The sequence below is a fragment of the Coccidioides posadasii genome, chromosome 3 (genome assembly GCF_018416015.2).
Source record: "Coccidioides posadasii str. Silveira chromosome 3, complete sequence".
NCBI lineage: Eukaryota > Fungi > Ascomycota > Eurotiomycetes > Onygenales > Onygenaceae > Coccidioides > Coccidioides posadasii.
In genome coordinates, this window is record NC_089409.1 from 1,381,828 (window position 1) to 1,408,748 (window position 26,921).

Consider the following 26,921-nt stretch of genomic DNA (forward strand, 5'->3'; position numbering starts at 1 on the left):
CTAACCGTAGGTCCATACACCCAACTTTTAGACGCCCTCAGACGTATCTCATGTAGATATCCCATATACATGTAGCTCAACTTAGGCGTCTTCTTGAGGTTTTAAAGATAACTGTCGGCATGGTTGATAGGGAGCACTCTGCTCCATCTAACAGATATAATCATTCATCCAGACAACGCTTTTAAAGGAAATCCTTGTGCCATCCGCGAGTAAAGTTAAGCAAGATCAGCCGTTTGCGGCTAGGTATGCGCCCAATAATCATGGAAAGATTGTTGATTGGTATAGAGGGAGCAACACTGCACTTGGGTTTCTTGTTCTGAAAAAGTCAAGAATGCGCCAATATAAGTTACACTAGTACAAGTAGGGTTAGATCGAAATACCACCGAGTCTTATTCTCCTTCATAGTCCGCCCAACACAATTCCACCAGAACCAATCTCAAGACACCTATCTTCCAGTCATAAACCACCTAACCATCTCATTAAAAGCCACTCGCAAATCCCCTCCTTTCCCAAAACGTGCTTGTAGCTGGTCTTCCTTGGTGTTCAATGCCGCATCAATAATCTTAGCAGCATGCTTTTTAAGCTTCCGTCGGCATTTTCGTTTTGCTTCACCCTTCCAACCGCGGAGTTCGCTAACTGAGGCCAAGGTGTCAAATACTCGGATGGCTTCTTGGGGATATGAGGGGGTTCGGGCCAAGGCTTCGTCGAACGATATCGTATAGGCCTGTTGAAAACCTTTCTTATACTCAGTGACATATGGCAACTTCTGCTCTTCGGCATATTGGATTGTCTCATGATATCGCCGATGATATCACCACCGTGTGCGATCTCATTTCGAATACTTGTGGTTTCTCTGTCTTTGTGGATTCCCGGCCGGTTGGAAATTCGCCCTATCCTCCAAAACCCCATGGCGTATTCCGATACGAACCTTTGTTGAGGCTGAAAGCTAATCAGGTCAGTAGTTGCTCTTTATACAGTCAAGTGTGCTTCTTACTTTGTCCTGGAGAGCCGCTGTTTTCTTTTCAAGCGCCGTATTTTGCTCCTCAAGCATCGCACTTTTCTCCTCAAGCGTCGTGTTCTGTTTCTGGAGTGTTTCGATTCGACCTCTGATATCCGAGAGTTCGTGTAGTACTTTTTCCATGTTTTCCTCCTGTGAATCTAACAAAGCGAGACTCTCTCTGTTGCCAAGTTGTTTTTTGGAGTGCTGGATGCCAAAGTCGTGACAGTCGGATATCGTGTTTTGTAATAGCCACTCGAGAGGATCATCTCCGCCCGGGGGTGGATACATTCTTTTACACAGAGTGCCATCGTACTATTTGACCATCAGAAAAAGAATACCTTTGGCATAATTTCATTATCCCAAGTTTGGAAATAGACTACTTGCCATGTCGTCATCCGGAGGGTATTCAAAAACAGTAGCTGATACCATTCTTCAATTCTCTTGGCTTGTCACTTCGATTCGAATCCGTAGTCTGTGGAATGTACGGGTCAAAGCACAGTGTCTCTGGTCGGAGGAATCCTTCTCCATGGCATCTGCATGCATGTTATATCCTCAGCTGTAGACAGTTTAATATCTACCTTTCTTCTCCAGCCTTTGTTGGCGAAGTAAAGTTAAGAGGTTTGAAGGAGTTTCCAGCAGTTTCAAGTTTGCCTGCTAGACAGTCTCCATCCCTTTCAACGATAAGAAAGAGATTATTTGCTTTCACCATCTTTTTGATCTCTTTAGAGCCAAAAGCATTGCCAATGTTTCCTCCTCATCAAAGCTCTATCCCTAGGTTTCATTGAGCAGTGTCAATGATGATCTCTTTAAACACATTTCTCTTTCTCTTGCGTTGATTTCCATATTCTTCCGCCTTGTCTTGGTCTTGGCCCACCTTTTTGGTACTCTAAGGACCTTTTCCGCAACTGCATTTTTCCACTTGGGCTAGATCAATGACCATAAAGAGTAAAAGCGACTCCATTTCCCCCATAAACCTAAGCTGAGTTGAGAGATTGAATAAGCAAAAATATCAGCGGACCTTTCTAGGATGTGCTTTAGCGCGGCTTGGCACGCTAGGAGCGTGCGACTCACTTGGTAGTTAGGATGATTGAACCTCGCCTTTCCCCCTTTTACATCTTCAATAGCAAGAGGGAAATAGTCACTTCCATTCCAGAATCTGGTTCATGGTTTGAAGGGGGGTTCTCTCATTTGTTGGCGGAGATGATGTTCTGCAACATGATAAGGCAAGGAGTAACTTATAATAAGTCACTTATGCAGATGGGGGGTTCTTCAATTCGACCGATTTGTCAAAATGGCAGATGTTCAGTTTGGCAATTTGATTTTCATTCTATTCACATATAAGCTCTTGCATAGCTCTTTTGAGATTTCAACACATCGCAATTCAAATTGCTCTGTTTCCATGGCGGAGCCAGAACAGGCAGCCCCAGGTGGGATTGAAACCCAACCTGCCCCCCATCAGTGCGTGAACAAGTTCGCTTTTGTCTCCGCCATGCTCTATCTCTTGATAGGCAGGATAACCAGATGGGTATCCACCTCCTTCAAAATCTCGATACTGGCACACTTGATGTTGATGCACTGCATTCACTCATTGAGGATTTCCATACCGAAGTTGCTTCCGGCAACGCTGATGAGGCTTTGAACATAGCGAGAAATCTTGCCCGACAGTATAATATCCCTATAGATAGTATCGAGCAGTCTCTCCGTGCGGACAGAAATGCTAGTTTTACTAGTGGAAGCAGCGCTGTTACTAGGTCTCTTGTACACCGAGAGCCCAGCGGCACTCGGCATAGCCAGGAATCTGGCGGTAATTCCGCTGCTACTCAGGCACTTACAAGCCGAGGGCCCCGTGGCATTCAGCGTAATCAGGAATCTGATGGCAACACACTCGATCTAGGCGCCCTTAGCCAAGGATTTGCAAATCTGGACCTTATAAATGAAGACATTCGCGATGAGTACGGGACCGCAACTGATGGAACTGTTCTAGCCTGGAATTACGCCGGCGCGACGGGCTTCCAGGTGTTTGTTGCCTACGAAAACAACGGAGCAGTAACAGCTAGACTTGAGCCGGGCCGTTTTCATAGCTTTAATAAAGATACCCTCCCACAGATGACTTCGACCAAACGCGGGCGACTCCGGACAGACCGGACTGAGGAGTATTACTTCCAGCGTGGTGATATCCTTGGAATCGGCCTCGTCGCTCCCTATATCGACGAGAACAGCGAGGAAGACCCAGTCGGAGCATTGGCACCAGGGCCCCGGGGAACAGTCTATCCCAAAGTTGTGGTCGAAGTTCTATATCGCGATGGCCACATTGGATATGAACCAAAAGGCAATCTCAGCCAGCTTCTTCGAAAATCAGAAAGTGAAGTGAATAAAGTTATTCACTTAATGTTCAGAAAACAAGAAGAGAACTACCAGAATCAAATTGCCCTGGGTGGCAATCTTCTTGAGGAAAGACCGGATAACACTTACTGGAGAAATACGGAACGACAGTATAATCAGCTGCGACAAGCGCTGCGATGGCAGGGCATCGCGCCATACCAGGAGCCGGTTTCCTGGGACCAACAACTGCTACAGAGGTGGCCGCCGGAGCAATCCAGCTTTGCGCCTCAGCAGCAACTACTTGGAAGGCCAGCCCCTGCGCAGCAACGGTCAGGTTGGCGCCAGCCTCCAATGCAGCAACAAGCTCCTACCACAGCACTAGACTTGCAGCAGCAGCTTTTAAATGTTCTGCAGCAGATAGAAGCCCAGTCTCAGGCTAGGAGCAGGGCACCAACCTCGCGGCAACAGCTCTTAAATCAATTGCAGCAGATAGGAGCCCAGCAGCCATCTCAGACCCCTCAACCGCCTCAGGCTAGGAGCAGGGCACCAACCTCGCGGCAACAGCTCTTAAATCAATTGCAGCAGATAGGAGCACAGCAGTCATCTCAGTCTCCTCAACCACGCCGGGCTACTAGCGGTGCACTAGACTCGTCGCAGCAGGTTGCCAATATCTTACAGCAGCTAGGAGCTCGACAGCCATCTCGCAGTCAGCAACGCCGAGACCAACGCAGAGTAGAGATTTCGAGCCCAAGTCCATTGGAGACACGGCGACTTTTGCGGGAGAGGTCCCAGGCTACGCCACAGCCAACAGATGATCCATTTGACATGCGCGCATCGAGCGGCCGTGCTGCTGAACGGACCCAGCATAGTGGGAATCGAGGCGCCCAAGCATCATCGTCAAGCAGCCGCGTTCCTGGACGGCGTGGTGGCAGGACTAACGAGCGTCAACAGACATCTCGCCCGACCCGATTGACACCACCATCGTTTGTAGCCCCAGGAAATTATCAATCACCCTCCGTTGAGCCGGAGGAGGAGGAGTAGAGCGTCCAGTATGATTTCTTATATTTTTTTGCCATTATGTGAGTTTTATCAGCTATCAGAATGTATGTAACTCAATAGCTAGTGAATTTAGTATATCTTGATACATTATTCTACAATCACTTTTCTTCTGGCATCTTCTTTTTCTGCACTTCACGACCGAGTTCTTCCAAATACTTGTGCTGTTCCTTCACCATTGTATGCAATTTGGCATTTTGCTGCGCAAGTCTCTCGACCAATTCCATCAACCTTCTTTTATCAGCCTCGTTATGACGATGTGTCGCGAGGGTATGCTTTAAATTATCTAAAGCTTCTTGCGCGGCGGGATTGATACGGTATTCCTATACTTGGGAACCTTGCGGATCCTGAGAGGGAGTTTCAGTGCCCGAGGGGGCCTTGCTCCTCAGTCAAGTTAGCATGCTAATGCAGTAGCTATTATTTTTCCGTGCTTGCCTGTCGGAGCTGATTACTATTCATAGGTAATTTTCCTAAGGGCGGAATATCTATTAGTACAAATTATGATTGTATTTGGTAGTTGAAAAGAAATTCTACACACTGTAAAGTTTGTTGACTGAGAAAGTGGTAATAAATGTCTAACTAATGCGCGACATAGGAGATGAACACAGAATAACAGAATGACACTATAGCATCACATGATGAAAGAGGGATGCAGGGGCATGTGATGGTCGGCGCTAAACTGGGCACTTTATCCTTGCCATTACTCTTTCAGGAAAGGAGGCAGTCAGGATGCAAGGATAAGAGAGAAGAATCAGCCTGCTTTGTCAAAAAGAGCTGAGTCTTGTGTATAAACTTCAAGCTCCAGAGCAAAGTCTTTAACAATAAATTTCTTCTTCTGTTCATTAAAAGAGATCCAGACATCAAGCTAAGGAAATAGGCAAAATCAATAGTCAGCACGATGGGAATACTTGGAATACTGCTTCCCGACTCACAGATGCAAGACGATCAAGTTCCTTCAAAATCGGGGCGACATTTCCAATGATGGCCCACACATACTTTCTACGAAGTACGATTGCCTGAGGCTCTTTCGCTGGACGGATGAAAACGTAGCTACTGTACATGTTGGAGTGGGCATGCCAATTTTAGATACGCGAGTCCATTGTTAAAAATGGAGCTAAAAGTAGTTGAGCTGCTGTACATAGACTGCGATGAGCAATCTTGTGTACTCCCAAAAGAACGGGTTGCGACCAGTTTCCACTGCTGTAAGTACCATTCCAGTTGTTTATTGTCTGCTTGAAGACATTGGGCAACCTTTCTCTAGCGCATCACAAACTCAAGTAGTTGTCGCTTTTCTGACTCGTGAAGCACGTCAAGTTGCAATTTCTGAATCTCAGAGACTAGGCTTTCGATAGTAGGTGCGCCATGGACAGCCCATTCTGCAAGCCGAATATGGCTGGCAACACAAAATTAGTCCTGCAAGACAACACTGGCTTGCAAGTCAGCACCTGTCACTCAATTCAGCAGCGGCTTACAAAATCAGCTTGACAGCACACTACGGAGTAGTGGCTTGTTTTTCAAATTTCATGCCAAGAAAAGCTAGCAGTTCCGCCAAACAGGCACCCCATCCCTTCGACGTTCATCCCTTCGACGTTCATCCCTTCGACGTTCATCCCTTCGACGTTCATCCCTTCGACGTTCATCCCTTCGACGTTCATCCCTTCGACGTTCATCCCTTCGACGTTCATCCCTTCGACGTTCATCCCTTCGACGTTCATCCCTTCGACTCAACATGGAGATTATAGCATGTCTTGCATGTAAAAAGCGCATCCACAGAACCGGTATTTCCCGTCATCGAAGACAGTATTGCCCGAAGGGAGACTGGGTACAATCCTGTTGTAAATGTGGACAAACCGTGATATGGAGAAATTATTCCCAGCATAAATGTGCAACGGGCAAACAGCACAAATGTGAGACCTGTGGAGAAGTTTTACTGAAATCCAATATCCGACGCCACAAAAGGATCTGTGTACGCCGACAGCATGGAGAGGCGGGCATACAGAAGGAAAGTGAGACATCACAGACTCCCAAACCCCAGCAAGGTACAAACGTCTTCTTTACCTATGCAAAATAATAAGGCTGATACAAATCTATAGCAGAGAATCAACATGAACTATCACTTTTATGTTCAAAGCTTGAACAACTCCAGGCCGCTGGGCATTTTCCTAGGTGTTATCTGCAAAACCTCAAATTGCTTCCCACTACTGAAAACCAACGCTGGGACATGCCAGCCTTGATGAATCCGACGAACTGTTGGGATCGCCAATTTTCCCCAGAGAAATTCTGCCATACCATGCGCATGTGTATTGAGCGGAAAGATGACTTTGATGTGCTAAGAGATGGGGAGCAAAGTACCGACCTGAATGTGCGGGATTATACAATTTCAACCGCTTTATATCAAGGAACCATGCCGCTTGAGGCCATCTCTGGCGCCCGATGCTCATTAATGAATATCTGGTTGCCTAAGGAGCTCTGGCACCTCCGTCCCGAAAGGTCACTCCGCAACGAGCTACGTATCCTTAAAGACACAGAGCTAGAACTAAGTGCGAATTTTGCTCCAGCAGGGACTTTTGTTGATATACATATTGGTTTGTACAATTTGGCATACATGTGCAACACTATACTGATATGGCTCAGATCAGAACCGACACGCGCTCTACAAGTCCGGCAGCTATGGTGCACTGTTCAAAGTGCGGCTCTCTTCTCATGGGTTCACTCTGGTGGCCAAGGGAGCACGCTATGAACTACTATGATGAAGGAAGATATACTCACATGCTCCTTCTAAGCTGGGCAGGATTTCCTCTTACTGAGAGTTCAAATATTGACCAACAGGCTTACATGATGATCCAGCGCTCCCTTCAGGCGATCCACAGTCAAGGCGTTCTTCATGGAGATGCTGAGCCGCGGAATATTTTGTGGAACAACATATCCCATCGGCCAATGATAGTTGATTTCGGACGGGCGTCAATGCGAAGACCTCTGGCCAACGTATCTCCAAATACAATAGGCAAGAAGCCCAATCACGCAAAGAATGAAAAGCCGTTTATGTTGGAGCGGCAAGCCATGCAACACAGCCTCGAAGCTTTGGCTCAAAAGGTTGAGGAATTGAAAATTTGAGATGGAGAAAGGGTGTTGCCTCAGAAATCCAGTGGTACTGGTTCTAATCGCTGGTTCCGCCGCTGTTTTCTGCTTTCATGGCCGCAACCCGATATCATTACCCAAAGTATGGGAATAGAACTCACCAGCCCTTCTCAAATTGCACCGCGAACAACACGCCAATGACATGGTTGCTGCGTTCTTAAGATTCGGAATACGCTATTACTTACCAAGATCTGTCCACTACCAGCTGGAGTAGCATAGCTGAAGGCAATGTCCCGTGATCACTCCCTCAATCATGGGTATATATACGGGCTTCCCCTCCCTTCAAACTTGTCTTCTCCTTTAATTCCCTTTTTTTTTAAACTTCCCACTGACTTGATTTCCCACCAAATTCTCCGCCACCGCAAGTATGACCAAAACTCCAAGTCAGAGCCACGCAACTTCCGCTATCTGAATCAAGTCCGTCATCCGCCTCAAAGTCTTGCCATGAGAGCAATAAAGCAGGGAGCCGCTCGCTCAGATCTACGCAATATTCATCGTCTGAATCGAGTCCGTCGGCCAGCCAGAGCCAATATGGTCAAGACTCGAAGACTTTCTGCTCTCAAAACACAGCGAGAAAAGTGGCGTATTTATGATCTCTCCTCCCCCTATGTTGCTACCACCAGCACAACAAAGGAGGCGCACGAGGCCATGGAAATCGAGACAACAACCCCTACTGACATCGGCAGTTGCGAGCCTGGGGTACATGATTTGCTGTCTTTCAACCGTTAAATTGCTAATCACAGAGGGTATTGTAGGGCAACAGCCAGATCCTGAGCCAGGCTCTTCTGAAATCAATTCCAACACGGGATGCCAGCAGGACAAGACTATAATCAGACTTGACAACGGCTCAACAGAGATAATCAACACGGACATTGTTAAGCAAGCAGCAGCAGGTTTCTGGGAACATGGAGAACGGATTAAGGAACGGTTCTGCAAGCGGCATCAAAGAAACGAATTTCTTGCTCGTAGCCCTAGTTCTTTCTGGGTGTTCCCATCTCAGTTTGACGCAGATGATGCTGAATATTTTCTGGCACTCTCCTTTGGAACACGCAGAAAGTGTCTCAGGCGAGTAGATTGCCAAGTTGAAGACCTTCTAGAGCATATTGAATGTGTGGAGAAAAGAGGCTACCATGACGAGCTTGGTGTTTGTACACCAGTTTGAAGCATTCAGCAATGCCTCCGCCAGATGGGTCGACTGGGGGTGAGCCTCGTTTTTTGCGACTGTCGAAAGCGCATACATCTTGCCGTATATTTCTCCAGTGTATTCATCGTCCAAGTTATCGTAACTTGTCTCCGGGCATTGCCGGGAATGAATTTGACCGAGCGTTCGAGGACCTCGACACGAAAGTCTCTTGGAGCGGTGGAAGCCCGGAGGAGACCCGCCTTCATGCGCCCCCTGCCGCCACACCTAATCTGACCACTTCGACAGAAAGTTCCCTCGGTGCACCGGCTAATGTTGTTGAACCGATGGGAGGGAAGTGTTCAGTAACGGACAGGGATCTAGCACGGCAGTTGCGCTCAGGTAATGGTTTCTTTGCTTTTTTCGCCGTGGTTTCGATCGTTGTCTGGGAGGCTTGGCTAACATACTATCGAACGCCAGACACTGTGGAAACAGACAATCCCCCCAACTCCGACACCACGTTCAGTTACCCCGAGGACATTGCCGACCCTGGGGTTTGCCCGGAAACCATCGTCGCTGATCCGGAAAAACGGCGGGCACCGCCTGAGGGTGCTGCAACAATCGGCGACGGTAAGGGTACATCCCGGTTCCCGCCAGTTCTTCCAACATCCAGTTCTGACACGCAGCAGAGGCACCGGTACTAAGTCCCGATGGCACTTCCTCCCCGGATAACACTGCAGGCGTCGGACAAGCAACGGGCGTGCGGGAAGTGTCCCCTAATCGGCTCTCGCCCCTAGATCGGGCCCGCATCGTCGATAGTAGCACGCACGATCATCGTCATTATCCTCACACTGCATCGTCATTATCCTCACACTGCATCTCTGGACGCGACAGTAGCCACGCCTGAATCAACATCAAACCGTGTGGGACCCGCCGCCCGAAATAATGTACCGGATTCAATGACCGGCGGCAGAAGCAAGCCCGCCCCGCAAAAACATCTGGGTAAGCTCTTTCTCTCATCAAGTTAATCCTCCGTTGACACCGGAGAGGAACCCGTCCCCGTCGCATGGCCAAGTCAGTCTCCTGCAGCTCTCACGCCAGCACCTCAAAGCCTTCACGGCGTCCACATCACACTACCCCGTTCGTGTATGATGTCCAGACAGTGGACCGGTGGCCTGTGAAAGAGATCCTTGACTCTCGCATTCGTATCGAGCGGGGCCAGCCGATCCTGGAGTACTGTGTTGCTTGGGAGCCCAGCTGGCAACCTCGCAGGAACCTGATTGCAGGCTGTGAAGACCTAGTTGAGGAATTTCACGACAAGTGGAAAACCAAACGACCTTCGATGACCACCCTGGCAGGCCACCGTCACTTCCACCAAAGCAAGGTTTCGCGCAAAGGCCGTGGAGGCAAGCGTGGAAAATCGAGACGAAGAGGGGCCTAGCCGACGTTTGACACCTTCCCATTGCACATGTTGCCCGGCGCCTGAGATTGTGAGGGGAAGACAGTTTCGGCGTTAGGGAAGGAGATGTGCGGTTCAGCCAAGCAAACTTGATGAAATTGCCAGACTTGTAACCAAACGGAAAGGAACAAGTGCCTAATCAGGCAGAAATGTGGGCCTCAAACATGTTATTAGCATATTAATTAGGCAGTTATTGTTGAGTGTAGGCACAGTGAATGGGATCGGGAAGATTCTCTCGCAGTAAATCAACGAGCCTATAGGGGTTACGATCCTTGTCACCATTCGAGGTCCCTGGGTATTTACCAAATGTGTAACTTGTAAACCCGAAAGAAATTAACTCAGGCTCATAGCATAACGGTGAACATCGGTAAACAAATAGCATTAAATAGAACATCTAAGCATGATCTAATCTGTGACCTCCGTATCTTCCTGTGCGTCTTGAAGTATTTTCCTCATTTCCGAACCCAGGTTTGGGTTTATTTCTTTCCATCGTCCGCCGTTTGGAAACACAGTTCGTCGTAGCCTGTTGACCCATGGGACCAGTGGTCGGTAATATGGAGTGAAATTGTCATCTGCAATTCTAAGGAAATCTGATTCATCACTTATCAAACCTTTCTTCGCGCCAGCAAGTTTTTCCGTGTTCATATAGTTCCATTCCTCAAAATCGTCCACAGTTCTGCCCTTCCCTGGTCCTTCGTAGTGAACACAAATCCAGAAAAGGACCCAGAAGAACGACTCGAGATCGTGCATGAATGAGTGCTTCTCCCCATACAACACGCCGATCGCCATGAAAGCCCTGGTGCCCGTCTTGCCCCGCGTTCCCGAGAACCCGTCGCGTTGTGTTCGGATGGCAAGGTCAAGGTCGATCAAGAAGGACCGCCATGAAGGGTTGTCATCATCTTCATTGACCAGAAGATTTCGCGGCGAGATATCGCTCTGGATCAACCCGGCCCTGGAGTACAGGGATTCGTACCCTACAATGCAGCCTTCCATTCCGACAAGTAGAGCCACTCTTGAGCTGCTTTCGTAGATAGGCTTCCCGTAATCTCGAACAATGACGCGACGGTGCACTCGATTCGGTGGGCTACTGTCCGCGAGACGCTTCGTCGGAGAGCTGGACTGGGTACGCTTGCTGGGGGGAGGGGGAAGTATTGTGTCCACACAATCAGAAGATCGTTTTAGCCCGACGCCGTTGCTTCGGCCGGTACGGCCTCTGTTGGATGCACTCGTCCTCATGGCCACCTGCAAGCTAACCTGCTTGGCTTTCGACGGAGGGACCTCTAGACCCTTTCGAATAGTCCGCACATCATCGTCCTTGCCGTCCACCTGGACAGTTTCGTGAAAGTAATATCGAGCAACATTCGTGACTCCACTCTCCATTGCTTCGCGCAGCAGTTCCCCTTCCTCATCGCGCTCCGGGTACTGCCAGGAGTCTTTGACCACCAGGGTCCGCTCGTCCCCTTGGCGATGCGCTTTCCAGCAGGTGGTGGCTCGGCCCGCGACACAACGTGCCCGCAGGATCACCCCGTCAATCACCAGATGCTCCTTCTTGCCATCGCGCTCAATCTCGATGCAGCGTCGACCGTCCACCGTGACAACGGTCGGGTCGAAGCCGAGCTGCCGTCGGTTCATGAAGAGGAACCCCAGGATCACTGTGATGAACTGAAGGCCGTCCTGGTTGATGTCTGTCTCCTCGGAACCAATCCCGCCGCAACGGTCGAATTCCCAAACACGCAGGAGGGGTCCGCACAGGGTGAACCCGAGGACAAATCGGCGGTCGCCCTGCGCGGATAGCACCTCTCGAGCATACCTTGCCAGGTCGAGCCGCGCCCCAGAAGGGATGTCATACTTTCGGTCATTCTTCAGCTCTCCCGGTACCAGGATCTGCGACCACTCGTATCTCTTGTCCGGCGTGGCATAAGGGTCGTCCACAAAGCCTATATCGAGCTTCCGCTTCGCGGTAGATCCGGCTACTGGTTGAGCGGGCTTAGCTAAGGGTCGGCGGACAACTGTTCGAGATGGGTCGTGAATTTCTGCAAACTGCACAAGCTGGTCGATGACCTCGGTAAGCCATTTTAGTACAGGTTTTTCGTCCGCATGGTCAGGCCAATCCTTCCATCCATTTTCGCGGTAGAGAGGGCTATCGCCAGTCTTGCAGTTCTCGAACACAGCCTGCGCGGTCGAGACGAGACCTTCGATGTCATCAAAATAAGCTGCATAAAAGTCAGGGACGTCTGCATGGAGATCTTCCAAAAGCTCCTCCCTCAGGACAGGGTCAATATCTCTTCGGAGCTCCGACGAGTTGGCAAGGCTGCTGGTGTTTCGCGAGCGCGGGGTTTGTAAGATTGGTAAAGATTGCCTAGGTGGAGGCGTGGATTTTTCAGCGTATGTGACAGTGGCGATGAGGTCGTAGACGGCCTTCCAGATATCGGTGTCGGGTGCTTTCTGGACGACGAGTTGGACGAGTGGTCGGTAATGATCATGGCTATAGTTGCCTTCCTGAAGGCAAGTCAATAGTCTCGACAGCTCTGAAATGATATTTAGCCTGCTTATCGGCGGACGAAGGTTATAAGCCGCTTTTGCATCCATCAAAGCAATCAGGGCTTTTGATATTGCCATTTGGTAGGTTTGATCAGGGCCATCAGCAGCGTCACCATGAGACTGCTCAGCTCCTTGGAGCAAGCCACGCACCCGATCGAGTGAGTTCCTTAAAGGGTATCTCTCTACCGTAGCAATCTCGTCTGATGATAATCCTGCCATAACGGTAATAGGAAAACTGTAGAACTGGAATGGAGGGTGACAAACGGGAAGTTCAGACCAATTTTGGAGATCATATGCTTCAAGCACAGACAGGGCGGTTTGCGGCTGGCTCTGGTCCCAATTCTTGGCATGTTTACTCATCAGGGAAGGACTGAAAATCCTGCATTGGTGCTAATTGAATATTGCTTCCTGTAGAGGGGAAGTGTGTCGAAACTTTTCGACACTGGTTTTTCTTAATTAAACGCTAACGTAAAGTAGATAACTACAGGACACCTCACCCAGGCTTAATAATGGCTTCGAAAGACACTTGATATTACCCTGTTACGTGCTGCCCGCTCTTGAATATGGAACAAGTTTTTGTGAACGTATGATTTCATTGAGATGCTTACATCATTACCTAACTAACAATCAATGATTGACATATACGCGCCTGTTGAAACAATGGTACAAGAGAGCAGATTGTGAAGACATAAAGTTCGGCAACGAGAGTGTCCGCCTCCCGGGCATCAAACTCACAAGTAGCTCATTACTTACATAATTGAACCAGCAAAATCGCCAGCGATTTGATAACTTATGAATGTCGGTAGCACTCGGGAAGCCTATAAGCCGGAGAACCCAACCGAATTGCCCCTCCCAAGGTAAGAACAGAATGTTAGCCAGGGAACCCGGACCCAAACTACACAGCAAAGTGCTTTGTTAACGGTTTTTTATCATACCACACTCGCGGATTCTGATTCCATTCGGCCTTGGAGATGCTGCTATCAATATCAGTTATGCTAGATTGGGATTGGGTCTCCAAATCTAATTGGTGCTCCGTACCAAGCTTCCGGGGCTATGAATGGAATTCCCCCTTCCCTCGAAGCCTCCCGGCATTTCTCGTATTGCCGGCGCGGGTTGAGGAGGCAGTACCATGAATATCGGTCTGCCTTGGTGACTGCCAACGCCTGTAAAATCGCCGTCAGGCTGTAGAAATTTCGCAAAGTGCGAAGATGCTATAACGATCAGCATGGACCTCACGCATGGCTGAGCTTCCTTACCAATGCAAGATCCCAGAAGCGATCGACGATGTCAGGTACTGCCCGGATGCAGTGCTCTGCCTCTCTATGTCCTCTGTTCCAACGACAGCCTATGGCTTGTTCGGCCATTTGCTTGTACATGACTGTGTCCCTGACTGTCATCCGCATGGCTGACTGAAATGTGTCCCGCGCGGCGTGATTTAAATGCAGGTCGGTACGGAAACAACTTTCTGGCTTGCCATCCCGCAAATACTCTTCTTCGAAGCGCACCGATAAAATCGAAAGTTGCCGAAGCACTTCCAGAAGTGAACATCCTTGAAACTTGGTGAAGAAGCCGATTAAAGGCGGAACAATGAAGCCAGCCAAAATAATGTGCAGGAGCTGCTGAATGTTGACGGGTGGCAAACAATTCCATTCCCTGCCGTACCACATCTTGGGCAAACAAATTCTCAGACAGTTGCTAATGTACCCGTGAGCAGTGAGCATAACGCATTCTTAGGAGGCACGAATACCTTCATGAGCTCGCGGCAAGCGTTCACAGTCAATTGCCCTTTTTGAAGACATACATATATCTGATATGTCACAGCTTCGAGCTGACATAGAAAGACATCGGCTGCGCTTGCTCTAAAGTTCAAGGCTTTCCGCACCCACGCCCAAAAGCTCACGCGTCGAAAGGCAGATGCTATCGCGTTTAATACGCTGTCCCCCAATGCGGCCAAGTTGGGCTGAAACACGATCTCAATCCGCACCGGGTTCTCGCATTTGGTGAACTTGGCCACGATCCGCGCAATTCTCTCCTCGAGGGTTCGTCGGCTTTGACTGCGATGTTCAGGGCCGTAAGGAGTCTGTCAATATCTGGGTGTTTTTTGGAAAGCTGATTTGAAGGACTCGGGGTCAATCACTTTTATAAGGGTTGTCATTGAAGAATAATCGTCACCATTGAGAATATCTTCCGCTTGAGGCCTCCAGTGTTCTTGATATTCGGGGCCCAGTTTGTGCTTATTAAAAGCCATTGAATGTTGGGAACTGGGAAAAGGGTGACCCATTATCGAGGCTTTAGTGGCTGTTGGGGTTTGGGAATACCAGTGGTATAAGCTCCTCGATTGCTAAAAATCATTTGCTAATACCTTGATACCGCTGATATGGATAGAGCAGTCAAACTACGGGGGCTAGCTACCTTTTATGTCAGAGACTTGATCCCCCATATCCTAACCTGTGGACGGTTAAGTTCCCTTCGCTGACTATCTTGACATTTGTTCCACTCCTAGCAAAAATGGTTGCCTGATGCCTTGTCATAGGAGTTGTAGCTTAAACTTTGGTTATTCCGCTGGCTAGGCATTGGTTTGGAGCGACTAAAGGAGGATTTAAAGTCTTCCAGGCTAAAATGATCAAATTTCACGAGCCTAAGCCTAAGTTTTATGAATCTCGATGAGGAGGATATCACTGCAGCAGCATTAGAGTGTATCAAGACCAAGAGCAAGCTTACTTACAGAGTAAGAGTTGCCTTGGGTGGGATCAAGCCCGGAAATCCACTTTGTCTGATGTCAGCGTTAGAATGATTTCTTCGAATGAGCTAGACATACCGATCCCCATATGCTTCCTCTCTGTATTTGTTAGCATTACCTTAGCAATACTTACGGCGGATGCGAGACTTACGGCGGAATGATCACGGTACGCTTTTCCCCTGTAGTCATACTCAACACTGCCTTCTCGAAGCCTACAAGAGAGCGGAGATCAGCGTGGCTGAAATGATTCCATAGCTAAATGTCTCTTACCTATGACAACGATTCCTTTCCCCAAAGTGAACTTGAAGCCTTCCTCTCCATCCGCGGTACCGTCGATTCTGCAGGGTGATGAGCATGCGATGGTGAGATGAAAGGTGGAGAGGCTGCCTTACTTCTTACCCCTGCAGCCCTCTTGTGTATCATAAAGATATGTAGTGCACGCTACAGTCACTGTATCTCCAAGACTTGGTCTGCCAACGTCATGTACCTCCTTAGTAGTCGTCTTTGTATCTGGTACATGTTTGTCACAGAAGTTTAAACGAGCGGAGTCATCACCTGAGTGGCTAAGCTGTGGGCTATCCTCGTGGGCCTGGCTGGGATTCTTTGGGTGACGGCGCGCTTCATCCGAGTCAAGAGAGGTATTAGTCATGGCTGGATTGAGGCGGACCTAGGCAAAGGTGAAGTCTGCAAACTATTGAGAATATAGTTCTTGACAATTGAAAGACGAGAAAACCGAAGCAAGATGTTCTTGAAAAGCTACGGAAATGATGGGATCCTGTTGGTCTTATATATTTCCCATGTAAACACGACGATACAGGCAAAAGGAAGTAAGAAAATGAGACGTATGTAAGTATAGAGCCGCTAGCCAAACACCTACCCAATTCCCCTCAGTAACAGAAACGACGTGGAGGGAGACGCATCTTCCCGCCACTCAGCCCCAGCGCAAAAGTAATCCGTAAAGCCATTGAAACAGACCAAGGAAAGAACATGTCCTTTCTCCATTCAGCGCTGCCCCAGGCCCATCCAGACTTTTCATAGGCCTCTTTGGCGCCTCGTGATTCCATTGTCATAAAGACCTTGTGGCGAACATTCACCTTGTCTATCCCGTGTTGGAGTCTCGGCTTCGACAATAATCCGACGTGTTCCAAATGAATCCGATCTGGTGGCAATCCATCTTTTAATCTTGACAATTTCGGATATATCAAAGGTATATGGCCAATGGCTAGCAAGGTGGTAACTACGATGCGACAAATGCCCGAGAAGAGTAAAAGCTCACCTCGCTAACAGTTGAAAGCCCGTTGAACTCAAGCCAGTTGACGTTCGAGCCTGGCTTTCTGAAGGGGCTTCGGGATGCGAACGCATGTGTCGGTTGATCCGGTAGCTCAGGATCTGGTCTGATAATAGTCCAAGGTAAAGGCTCATCTTGTTGACAATGGCCCAGCGCAAAGCACGTACCCCAGGATTTCAACCAGTCACCGGCGTTAAAATAGAGAAGAGCCATAGATATTGGGCATGTCCAAGCCAACTGCAACTTGTTGCAGCCACTAAGCAAGGTTTTCTTAACAAAACGAGCAAGAGCAGCTGGCATGTATTATGGAAGTCTTTGGCCCTCCAGAGTTATATCATACACATCTAGATGTGTAATGAGCATACAGGAACTCATAGCCCTGGTGATGAAGGCAATCCCAGCAAGGTTGTTAACTAGTCAAGCGCGTGTTAGCAATGGAGAAGCAGAAGAACATTCACACAAGGATAATTCGGGCGACATAGTAAAATGCCCAAATGCAACATATTCCAAATATCAGGAATATATGCCAGTCGCCCGAATGTTTCGATACAACGCTGCAGAGCTTTTGCTTCGGGTCATTTTCGGATGAGGTCAAGTCAGCATTCGGGGTCTCCCCTCACTCGTACCGGCGCAACGGGGAGGAAGGACTGGGAGCCTTGGGAGTGGGATGGGGCGTTCGGGGGCGGAGGAATGCCACTTAGGATTGAGCTGGCGGAAGAATGCTGGTATGGTGATTGAGCAGAGCCGTAGGAAGAAGATCATTGAGAACAAACCTGATGATCCCGTGCGGTGAGGCATCTCTTATTTCGCCTGGATACCACCAAAGCGAAGGCTGCATGAGGCTTGACACGAATAGGAGGTGCGAGGCGAGTAGTCGGCATGTTGCTTCAATGAAGTCTCGAAGATCATAGGCAACGGAAGAGCTTTGATCTTTTGGCTCCCTGGTAGGGGACAGCGGTAAGGGGTCGTACGCTGGCTGAAGTCATCGGAGCTTGAGATGACATCGTGGTTGGAACCAAACTGCAGAAGCGAAGCCCAAAACTAGTTTAGCATATATGCCGCACTTGAACCAACCGAGAAAATTGGGCCAGTTAGATCGACGTCAGAAACCCATTATGAACCCTCGCATTTAGTTTGAGTGCTGAACCTTGCTAGCGTCGATGTTTGCCATCGACGCTAGCAAGGTTCAGCACTTTCATCCGCTCAAACCGATTCCCCCCTCTAGGCACGCATTTTTGCCATGAGGTAGGATCTGTCTTAATCAGAAAAATAACCTGGCAACTGCACTTTTTGAACAGTACCAGGATACCCCAAAATGATTATTGTTTTTAAGTAATGTTTAGCACAGAGCACTTCAATCATGAATTACATACTATTTTCCCATGGGATTCTCAACTTTCCCTTGCCTTTGCCCTCAACGCCTGATGTTTGCCCTTTCTTTGCCTTTCTACATTGACTTGTCACAAGTTGTGCTTCCGCGGTGGCTCTGTCGATCAGCTTATACATGTCCCTGGTTGCTATGCTCTGCGTTAGCATCGTCGGCCTCTTAGATGAAGTTTTCCAATTATGATCGGTCTCATTTTTCCCTTCTTTGTTGTGTCATTCCTCCCGAAACCCATTCACTATCCCTAATATCTTATTTCCCAGCTTGTTAGTCTTTACTTTATACATATTTCTGTTAACCCGTATGACCTGCAATAATGAACCCATAAATATGGTGTCCCCGTCTGCTATCCGTCTGGATTTTATATATTTTCGTTCTCTCTTGTCGGGCTCCCTCTAAATTTTCTTATTTCGCCGAACATATACCAAAGATTGACCTGAGGTATTGTGGTTTCACTCCTGCATAGCCATTATGGTAAGGAAGTACTCCAACTATTAGTAGGCCGCTGTTAATGGGTCTCAGGAATCCGAGTCAAAAACCCCCCCAGGTGCCGTTTGGGCAAGGGAAGGCGAATTTACAGGCAACGAACAGAATATTCCCATTAATGGGGATTGGGTTCGTCTCCGCTGGCCAGTCGAAAGAGACTTGGCAACAACGAGCGAAGATGACGCTCGCGCTCTCGACAATCATATCACCAACTGCGGGTTTGGAATTCGTGATGTTCCAATAATTGTACAACTGGGTCATCGGCAATATGATGTTTTCGTCGCCAACCCGACATTGACAAAATTCGTGTTCGTCAACTCTCACTTGAAGATAATACCTTTTGCGACGAGTGATTACCTTGCCGACCACCTTGGCAAAGTTGAAGCCGCCAACGAAGCAGCCAAGAAGTTGAAAGTTGTTCTGGAAGGAAAGGTTGCACCAGGGACAGCAAATCTTATTCAGGATCGGGTTTTGTTCTACGAAAGACATGCAGCTACCTTTGCACTTGGATTGGGTCTCGGCCTCAGGGTGTAGGTTTTTTGAGGAGAATGTTTTTAGGTTGTCAGTTGTTTTCGAGTTCAGTAATGGATAAGTTAGCCAAGTTACCTCTTCAATTGAGCAAATTCATTGGCCAGCTAAATTTGGTATATGAATGATGGCAATATTCATCATGGACTCGCAGCGAGCTAAAGCCTTAGACACGCAAAATAAACGCAAGCGCATTGCAAGCGAAACTGTCAGGAATTAGAAACGTGAAGCTATCTTCAGCCGTTGATCATCCTTTCCAGCCGGACCCGCTGATTTTTCGTCCACATGTTTGTCATTTCAGCACAACGATTTGGAGTCATCTGTGAAGTGCGACAGCCGTTCACTGCGGCTGTTTATTGCGGATCGCGATGTTTCGCTGGAGTGGTTGTGGGGCCACCTCTTTGAAGGTGTTTTGAGCTCAATCGGGGCTCCCGTTGGCGAATCCTGCAGGCATGCTGCCTGCCCTTATAGCCAGTGGTTGATGCTGGGGCATCTCGGGAACTGTGGAAAATGGTCTTTCCAATCCTTTCTTTTTATTTCATGAGGACTGGGACACTTCGAGCGAGGGGCTTGGTGTATATTTTGAGGGTGAACCTAGCTGGAGCGACATTGACGACAAAGCTGAAGAAGCCAAATGCAACAGATGACATGTTTAAATTTTTTGAGGGAGATTGGCATTAGTTGGACTCATATCTTGTGTAAGTTTCTTGAAAGAGTGCATCGTTGTGGTAGATAGCATCTTATTTAATGAGCATGTTTTATCCAGTACGGTTCTTGATTTTGGCCTGGTTAGGGAATGTTTAAGCTGTGGCATGGGAGTACAAATCCATGAAAAGTGAAGAGAATGATGACGTCCCGGTGATGGGCGGTAAAATAAGATCCATTGTTTGAATGGGCGAGCTGACCATTTTGCTCCATAGATGCGCCAGGGTTGAATGTTAACCACAAACGAAGAACGGCTCCAACTCGACCAGGAGTTGCACAAAGAAAATTTACCTGTGCCTGACCACAGAGCTACCATACACAGGCCTCAAACTATGGTGCCTACGGTGCCTCTATCTGCACTCCCCGTTTTATTCCCTGCTCAGTTTCACCCAATTTTTTCAATTTCGCATCCTCTCGCTTCTTTGTGGTCTCGTATACGCACTCCGCACATGAGATCAATTCATGACCACACTCGTTGCATTCACCATTGTTTCGTGTGTCTTCCTTACACCCGCAGCAATAGCTTCTGCGAACCTGCCGAGGGGGTTGCTGAATGTAATTCGGACCCTTTCGCCGCATCTTGTTCAGCACTTCTCTCAAAGACAATTCTTCCTCAGTCTGATCGGATCGTTCGCGTTTGTTAGGCTCCTTATCTTCTCGAAGCGCCCCGGTACTTGCTCTTTTTCGTAATAGCGGTGGCCATGGATTCAGTCGCTGGGAGGGGTCCATCTTGTTTGCTTGAAGCGTATTAGCAGAATATCTCTGGTGAGCCTTTGCCGGTTACTTACCGTTGCGGAGTTTTCTTCAGGACTGTATTGCGTTTCTCCAGCTTGATAACACCGTACATGTTTTAAAGCATTGTGAGAGTTGGCAGATAAAGCTTCTATATTAAGCTGAATGGTGGGACCAAGGAACGGTCTTAAGCTTTACAATATGCGTACCGGGACACACCCGGTCCTTCATTGCTCTACTCCTATCCCGTTAGCTGCCAGTATCTATGTGGTTGCCAGTAGACCTAGGCATTCCGAGCATGGCTTATTATCATTGACATACTAGAAATTTCCCTCATATCCTGCATTACAAACACAGAGTAGCTCCTGTGAATCTAGAAATTTGAATGGTAGCCATGGCCCACCCTCAAATCACACTCCTACTCACGCGGCAGCTGTGGGTACTTAAGCGTAGAAAACGAATTTGCGCGGAGATATAGTTCTATATATCTCCACGTCAAAATGCAGTCACTGCAATGAACAGAGTCTCAAGGCTCCTTTTTCGATAGGCTCACCGCGCTTGCAAAAGCAAAATGAAGCATATAGAAATCTGGCCCGTTGTCTAAGCAATGCGAATTGGAATCTTGAAGGGTGATAATACAGTTATCTCTCACAAGGTCAGCCCACCTATAACACACCTAGCCCTCCATGGATGACAAGAGAAAAGTGATAGTTGAATGCTGCCGAAACAACTAGCTCTAGCAGGCACGACAGAAGGCCCCTGGAGCAGGAGTTCTGTGCAAGCGATAGAAAAATCCCTGGGAGGGCACGCAGGCTTTCCAGATTTGTCACGAGTGCGTGTATTTCCGCAAACTAAGTAATTCGTAATCGACCCGAAAAGCAAGTCTTTACTCGCCGGCCTGCTGTTGGATGGACCATAGTTTGTAGTATTGACCTTTCAAATCAACAAGTTCCTCATGCTTCCCTTGCTCAACCACTCTCCCTTTATTGAGAAAGAAGATACGATGAACGTTCTTAATCTCCCTGAGATTGTGCCTCAAGTGAATGTCAGCGAGGACAGAACAAGAGGGACTGAGCCTGACTTACGAAACTAAAATGGTGGTCCGACCATTAGCGCGTGATTTCAGCACATCCAAGATACAAGAGGCCGTCTTGTTATCCTGGCTGTTTGTAAGTTCATCCAGGAGAAAAATGCGCGCATCCCGGGTTAAAGCACGAGCGATGGCCAATCGTTGCTGCTCTCCGCCGGAGAACATAGCATCCTGGTACCGGGTGTTATAGCCTTCGGGGCATCGTTGTATCCGGTCGTGGATTAACAATGAGTGGCAGATCTTGCGTATTTCTGCGTCCTCGACATTGGAGTTGGCGTATTTGAGATTCTCCATAATGCTGCGGTCACTAAAGAAGCTAGGTTTCTGGGGGACAAAGGTGATTCCTTCCTTTTGGCTCTCCGAAATATCGCTTTCGTTAATTTGGATGGAGCCACGTTGTGGGAAGTGGAGTTGCAGAAGGAGATTCAGGATGGTTGATTTTCCACTGCCAGACTCTCCAACAAATGCAATGGTTTCGCCGCCCGGCACCCTGAATGACAATCCTTCAAGAACTTGGCATTGTTTATTGTAAGAAAAGTCCACGCTCTTGAACTCAATGCTCCAGTGGGTGTTTCCCTGATTAACTAACAGCACCTTCTGCCGTTGATAACAGACTGATGTTTCTTTCTCGGAGATTTCAATAAGCGAATCGACCTTCGCAAGCTCCAAGTGGATAGCATCCAGAAAGCTTTGCATGTTTTCCAGAGGCTCTCGCAATCGCGCGAGGAAAATGAACATTGTTGCAACCTCACTCATGTTGCGCGTTATCATGACACAGCCAGCTGGACCTGCTGTATAAACAAGGAATTGTAATGCTCCTCTCAGTATTGAAAGAGCGGCGGGATGTTGACTGGAATTCAAGCGGGCGTCAACGGTGTTTTGAAACCGGGTGATCTCCTGCTCCAGACGGCCGAAGCAAATCACTGTACGCCAGTTAAAAATAGAGCCACGACAGGCCTCCTTTTCCCTTCTGATGCTATCACGATATATCTTCCATCTATTATGTCGTTGGGACCGGAGCTTTCCTGAGAGGAAGATATAGGAGCCCATGATCACTGCAAAGGACACTGCTGCCCGGCTGCCAAGTTGGTAGTATATGGAAGTGAATGTCAAAATAGTATCGGAAAGTACGGGAATAAGCATAAAAATTGTTAGTGATATAACTGCCTCAAAACAGCCGACGTCCGATATCACATCCGACAGGGTGGCGAGGTCCCAAGCTTCATCAAACTCACTTGGGAAACTCATGACTTTGGCAAAGGTATTAATTTTCAATCTGCGGTCCCAATAATGCTCTAGTGGAAGCAGCAGATATGTCCTAACACTCGCGATTAAATATCCGGGTTCAAGGAAGTGAAGGAATGCAAGATGATAGATCTCCTCAGGTAAGTCTGTTGATGGTTAGCCCAAGAAAACCAATACACCCTAACAGAAGAGAAAAATGAAACATACTGCTTGATTTGCTTAGTCTGCTCATAATCTGCCCAACCCTCAATGGCATCAGAACATTCAGAGCCCGTTCAGCCAGCAAGCACATCCCAACTCCAAGGAGTCGTAGTTGGAGCCTTGGTTGTCCCGCTGGCCAGGCATTCGTCTGGAGCAATTACAAGGGGGAATTAGCAGCTTTCAGGTAACACACTAATCAGGGTTGACATAACGAACCCAGAAGAAAATGGTACGTCTGCGCCATGGTGTGAGTCGCTCCTTTGCGTTGAAAGAATGCCACCAAGACCCCAAGGTGTCAGGAGCTCGTTGGTTCGGAGTATCATTATTCCCTAACTTTGGTTCTCTTGTCGGCATGTCTCGGGTTCCCCAAGACGTCTTGAGCCACAACGAGTTAGTCCATAGGCGCCATTTGCCAAGTGAGGAGCGTAGAGCTTACAACATGAAGTGTACACGCCGCATAGACCTTGAGAATACCGTGAAAATAGCCAAACAAGACGGAAATTGGTATCAAGGCAATATCGGATGGGTTTCGCTTGAAATATCCTAAGAATTTGATGACCTTAGTGAGAAACATCCAAAGGAGGAGCAACCGCAATGCCCATCGATGCGCGACAGGGTCGTTCTCCGTTGCCCTGTGGCACAGCCATATTAATGCAGATTCAACAAGGAATGCTGGTGGCGAAAGGGTTATTAGAAAAACAGCATAGGTGCTGTAGGCGTGCCTCCTGTTTAAAGGCCGGTTAGTTTGTGAGCTACTGTATCTCGTTCCGAACTGACCTCCAGATAAACCGCTCGCAGAACAAGCTGCGCAGGTTGCTTCTCCAATTGCTTCGAGACCAGCGGAGACACTGTTTCAGATACCCCCAATTATCCTTAAGTGTTGTCAAAACTAGGGCTTCTGGATGATATTGAAAATGCATGTCCCAGAAGTGCGAATCCAGCCAACGTGTGATAAAATTATCGTCATCAGGCTGGAGTTGTTTGCCCTGCCAAGTTTCGCCCCCAAAGGCGTCAAGGAATTCGGGGCCCTGCAGAATCTCAGAGCGATATGCGGCAGTTCGCCCGGAAATACATGGCATCCCTCCGTCCATATAAGTTGTTGCAGCACAGTCAAAGTTCCTTCGCTCAAGATACAATGCCCCAAGGAAACTCCAGACGCGCCGCCACAGGCCCTGCAGCGGATCATGCTGAAGACGCTGACATGTACCAACTCCCCCCATCTTCTCTCTCTTGAACGGCGCGAGTATCCATTTGAGAAGATGAGGAGATTCCCAGATAACATCATCATCTGCGAGCACAGTGATATCAGTTGCAACAAGCTGAATTCCTGCCACCAACTGCCTTCTTTTACCACATTGTTGCACCGTGGCTACCTGGAGTTCAACCCAACAGGGTCTGACCATCCCCATCACCTCTTCGGCCACGCCCTGCTCCTCCTTAACAGTTACCAAAATGACTTTCTGCGGATCATTCTTGAGGATTGACTTGAGGGTCTCTGCCAGCCTTTGCCTGTCGATATTGAGGCAGGGGATGACCACCGTTACGTCTGCAGGCCCCAGCGGGCCAGGGGGGGGAATCGGTTTAAGCCGGTGATACGCCCAGAGGTTAACAATAAGCCGGACATATCGATAGCAACTTGAAGTCGAGTGTGAGTTAGGGTGGGCGATTACTGACTGGTATAGGGCAGGTCGGGACTTACAAAATCAACCAAAAAGCCCAGAGGTGAAAGGACATCATCCCGACGGACCCTTGAGGAGGCATGCGTGGAAGAGGGATATGTTGCTATGGACAGACAGTGGGAAAGGCCTTGATATTTATCGTCCAACTTGCCCACTGACATTCCTGGGGCCAATGAGCACCTGCGCTGAATCTAGCCCTATTGTGGCGTTCTATCTGGTTGGATTTGGAGATGGATTTGGACACGGACTGTACGCACATGGTGATACACTTGGTGCATACTTTAATGTATGGGAAAATGTCAACAGTATTGACATTCAAAACTCTTCTAGGCAGCCTGTGAATGGGGCCTCTAACCCCACAGGGAAGTTTCACACGCAGGTATTGCCACAGTCCACCACCGAGGAAAGCACCGATGAGGAATGCATCAAACCGGAGTTCCTATTTTCTATTCCTTAAACTTCTAAGGCTGCGCTCTAGGGGAAGCACTGTTTAGACGGGAACGTTTTTCCATGCGTTTCAGTGCCCTAGTACAACATAACATAGAGCAGATCATGGCATCCAGCTCTTCCTTCACCTTGCTGGCGGTGATACCCTCAAGTTCGTATAGTGGTGACTGGCTGAGCTGGGAAGCATGATAATCGAAATCTGTCAATCTCTTTTCGAATTCCTTGTCATCTAGTGTTGGAGCGACCGCAAACATGCCGAACAGAAATGAATCACAGTCAGAGGCAAAGTAATAGACGGAAAAAGCCGCAGTGTAGTTGACCGAAGAACTGGAATTGATCTCTAAAATACAAGGGGGAAAATGAGTCCCATTGCAAGGTGAACCAAAAGCAATACTGAAAGACCTCAGCGCGTCTTGGTTCCTAGAATGGCGGGTTCAAATGCGTACGTGATCAACTTTGTAGGCCTCGTGAAGAAACAAAAATACAATAATGTCCAACTTGCAATAAGGGTGGCGAGGTATATAGCGTGTAACAAGGGGCTCAATCAATTGGGGCTTCTTTTCCTGTAAAAAATAGATCACCTGGAATGACTGATTTGACTGATTCTTGTCCTCTCCACCCCCTTTCAAAAGGTGATAGAATTCGGATCCCACGTCGATCATGCTCTGAAGCAGTCTTTCTTCCTTTTTATCAACTGTGATGGTCTCGGTGAAGCTATCGGCATCGTATGTAACAATAATGCTGTCATCCTCATTAGCTCGAGGACATGAATTTCTATAGGGTGACAAACAGCCAAACCTCAGAATCCTCCTCATCAGAAATGGTGGAAAAGTAAGCCCGGTGACCTCTATGTTGAGTTAGTGCTGTTCTTTCCAAAGAGTGTTTCAACGTACCTTGGGATGGGAACCACAACCGCGCTCTTGGGGGGGATATCTCGGAGGGCGCTCGAGACAAAAACTAACGGCCAATCCATTTCTTTGAGTAGTGTGGTGTCAAGCCAGCCCTCCAGATAATGGTAATCTTGGCGCGGAACATGGCGCTTGACGCTCTGACCAATACAAATGCAGTACTCTGCCGCGACAGACAATAATCCAGAAGGGTCCTTGAGCTTTGAACCACGCAGCAGATAATGGCAAGGCAAAACATCGCGAGGTGGAGGAAACATGGTTGTTTCGTCCACTTCAAACAAGGAGTCACAGTATGTCGCCCAGCGTTAAAAAACAACCACCTAAGCATATCAGGAACATGAAATCCGTAGCAGTCTTAACATGAGGTGGGAACAAACTTATATATTTCTTTGCGCTGTCAAAGCAAGAAACCCCCTTTTCCCGCATTTATTTCAGTATGTAGCAGTAACATGATCAAGGGGGCCTTTGCTGTGTATATAACAAAAATAACACCTGCAAACAGGGTCCCTTGGCTCCTAGCTCGCGTGTTCCAGCCGACTATGGTTGTTCGGAGCGGGCTTTTTTGCCTTGTGGTAAAGAGAAGCCATCAAGTCCTTACTTACGTACATTGGGCGTACATCTTACTTCAGTTTTCTGTTATGTAAGGCACCATGCCTTTACAATATAACGGGTATGCCGGCACTGATACACAGTCTCTGTATAGTCGCACATCCTCTTTGTCCCGAGCAAAATGATGAAAGAATCCTTGCTCTTGGGGAGAATATATGAATAGCGTTGCATTTTTTGAGGGGATTGCCGTCTTATATTGTTAGATCGTAGCTACCACGGAGTAGAAATAACCTAATGGCACGA

At 48.2% G+C, this 26,921-nt stretch overlaps 14 protein-coding genes across 14 annotated transcripts; 6 read left to right on the forward strand and 8 right to left on the reverse strand.

Annotated features, from left to right (window-relative positions):
• Positions 1-543: 543 nt before the first annotated feature.
• On the reverse strand, positions 544-1,543 carry D8B26_005399 (uncharacterized protein; the record flags this gene model as incomplete). Its single annotated transcript, XM_066124845.1, has 3 exons — positions 544-939; positions 995-1,312; positions 1,454-1,543. 3 exons carry the CDS (start codon positions 1,541-1,543, stop codon positions 544-546), a joined length of 804 nt encoding a protein of 267 aa, XP_065980926.1.
• Positions 1,544-2,521: 978 nt separating this feature from the next.
• Positions 2,522-4,363, forward strand: D8B26_005400 (uncharacterized protein; the record flags this gene model as incomplete). Its single annotated transcript, XM_066124846.1, has 1 exon — positions 2,522-4,363. The coding sequence occupies one exon, from the start codon at positions 2,522-2,524 to the stop codon at positions 4,361-4,363; it is 1,842 nt and encodes a 613-aa protein (XP_065980927.1).
• A 766-nt stretch (positions 4,364-5,129) lies between these two features.
• Positions 5,130-5,439, reverse strand: D8B26_005401 (uncharacterized protein; the record flags this gene model as incomplete). The annotated part of the gene is made up of 2 exons (XM_066124847.1): positions 5,130-5,243; positions 5,311-5,439. The coding sequence occupies 2 exons, from the start codon at positions 5,437-5,439 to the stop codon at positions 5,130-5,132; spliced, it is 243 nt and encodes an 80-aa protein (XP_065980928.1).
• A 196-nt stretch (positions 5,440-5,635) lies between these two features.
• Positions 5,636-6,093, reverse strand: D8B26_005402 (uncharacterized protein; the record flags this gene model as incomplete). The annotated part of the gene is made up of 2 exons (XM_066124848.1): positions 5,636-5,771; positions 5,939-6,093. The coding sequence occupies 2 exons, from the start codon at positions 6,091-6,093 to the stop codon at positions 5,636-5,638; spliced, it is 291 nt and encodes a 96-aa protein (XP_065980929.1).
• Positions 6,094-6,668: 575 nt separating this feature from the next.
• D8B26_005403 (uncharacterized protein) lies at positions 6,669-7,492 on the forward strand (the record flags this gene model as incomplete). The annotated part of the gene is made up of 3 exons (XM_066124849.1): positions 6,669-6,963; positions 7,013-7,085; positions 7,162-7,492. The coding sequence occupies 3 exons, from the start codon at positions 6,669-6,671 to the stop codon at positions 7,490-7,492; spliced, it is 699 nt and encodes a 232-aa protein (XP_065980930.1).
• Positions 7,493-7,769: 277 nt separating this feature from the next.
• Positions 7,770-8,245, forward strand: D8B26_005404 (uncharacterized protein; the record flags this gene model as incomplete). The annotated part of the gene is made up of 2 exons (XM_066124850.1): positions 7,770-7,773; positions 7,905-8,245. The coding sequence occupies 2 exons, from the start codon at positions 7,770-7,772 to the stop codon at positions 8,243-8,245; spliced, it is 345 nt and encodes a 114-aa protein (XP_065980931.1).
• Positions 8,246-8,689: 444 nt separating this feature from the next.
• D8B26_005405 (uncharacterized protein) lies at positions 8,690-9,543 on the forward strand (the record flags this gene model as incomplete). The annotated part of the gene is made up of 3 exons (XM_066124851.1): positions 8,690-9,038; positions 9,117-9,266; positions 9,326-9,543. The coding sequence occupies 3 exons, from the start codon at positions 8,690-8,692 to the stop codon at positions 9,541-9,543; spliced, it is 717 nt and encodes a 238-aa protein (XP_065980932.1).
• Positions 9,544-9,702: 159 nt separating this feature from the next.
• On the forward strand, positions 9,703-10,077 carry D8B26_005406 (uncharacterized protein; the record flags this gene model as incomplete). The annotated part of the gene is given in 2 exon segments (XM_066124852.1): positions 9,703-9,710; positions 9,726-10,077. 2 exon segments carry the CDS (start codon positions 9,703-9,705, stop codon positions 10,075-10,077), a joined length of 360 nt encoding a protein of 119 aa, XP_065980933.1.
• Positions 10,078-10,500: 423 nt separating this feature from the next.
• D8B26_005407 (uncharacterized protein) lies at positions 10,501-12,996 on the reverse strand (the record flags this gene model as incomplete). Its single annotated transcript, XM_066124853.1, has 1 exon — positions 10,501-12,996. The coding sequence occupies one exon, from the start codon at positions 12,994-12,996 to the stop codon at positions 10,501-10,503; it is 2,496 nt and encodes an 831-aa protein (XP_065980934.1).
• A 2,284-nt stretch (positions 12,997-15,280) lies between these two features.
• On the reverse strand, positions 15,281-16,025 carry D8B26_005408 (uncharacterized protein; the record flags this gene model as incomplete). Its single annotated transcript, XM_066124854.1, has 6 exons — positions 15,281-15,314; positions 15,362-15,409; positions 15,455-15,475; positions 15,528-15,588; positions 15,647-15,714; positions 15,769-16,025. The coding sequence occupies 6 exons, from the start codon at positions 16,023-16,025 to the stop codon at positions 15,281-15,283; spliced, it is 489 nt and encodes a 162-aa protein (XP_065980935.1).
• Positions 16,026-18,519: 2,494 nt separating this feature from the next.
• Positions 18,520-19,068, forward strand: D8B26_005409 (uncharacterized protein; the record flags this gene model as incomplete). Its single annotated transcript, XM_066124855.1, has 2 exons — positions 18,520-18,522; positions 18,550-19,068. 2 exons carry the CDS (start codon positions 18,520-18,522, stop codon positions 19,066-19,068), a joined length of 522 nt encoding a protein of 173 aa, XP_065980936.1.
• A 1,038-nt stretch (positions 19,069-20,106) lies between these two features.
• D8B26_005410 (uncharacterized protein) lies at positions 20,107-20,496 on the reverse strand (the record flags this gene model as incomplete). Its single annotated transcript, XM_066124856.1, has 1 exon — positions 20,107-20,496. One exon carries the CDS (start codon positions 20,494-20,496, stop codon positions 20,107-20,109), a length of 390 nt encoding a protein of 129 aa, XP_065980937.1.
• Positions 20,497-21,385: 889 nt separating this feature from the next.
• D8B26_005411 (uncharacterized protein) lies at positions 21,386-24,772 on the reverse strand (the record flags this gene model as incomplete). Its single annotated transcript, XM_066124857.1, has 7 exons — positions 21,386-21,521; positions 21,585-22,980; positions 23,042-23,183; positions 23,252-23,410; positions 23,472-23,760; positions 23,813-24,670; positions 24,735-24,772. The coding sequence occupies 7 exons, from the start codon at positions 24,770-24,772 to the stop codon at positions 21,386-21,388; spliced, it is 3,018 nt and encodes a 1,005-aa protein (XP_065980938.1).
• A 403-nt stretch (positions 24,773-25,175) lies between these two features.
• D8B26_005412 (uncharacterized protein) lies at positions 25,176-26,326 on the reverse strand (the record flags this gene model as incomplete). The annotated part of the gene is made up of 4 exons (XM_066124858.1): positions 25,176-25,499; positions 25,608-25,902; positions 25,952-26,008; positions 26,055-26,326. 4 exons carry the CDS (start codon positions 26,324-26,326, stop codon positions 25,176-25,178), a joined length of 948 nt encoding a protein of 315 aa, XP_065980939.1.
• Positions 26,327-26,921: the final 595 nt, after the last annotated feature.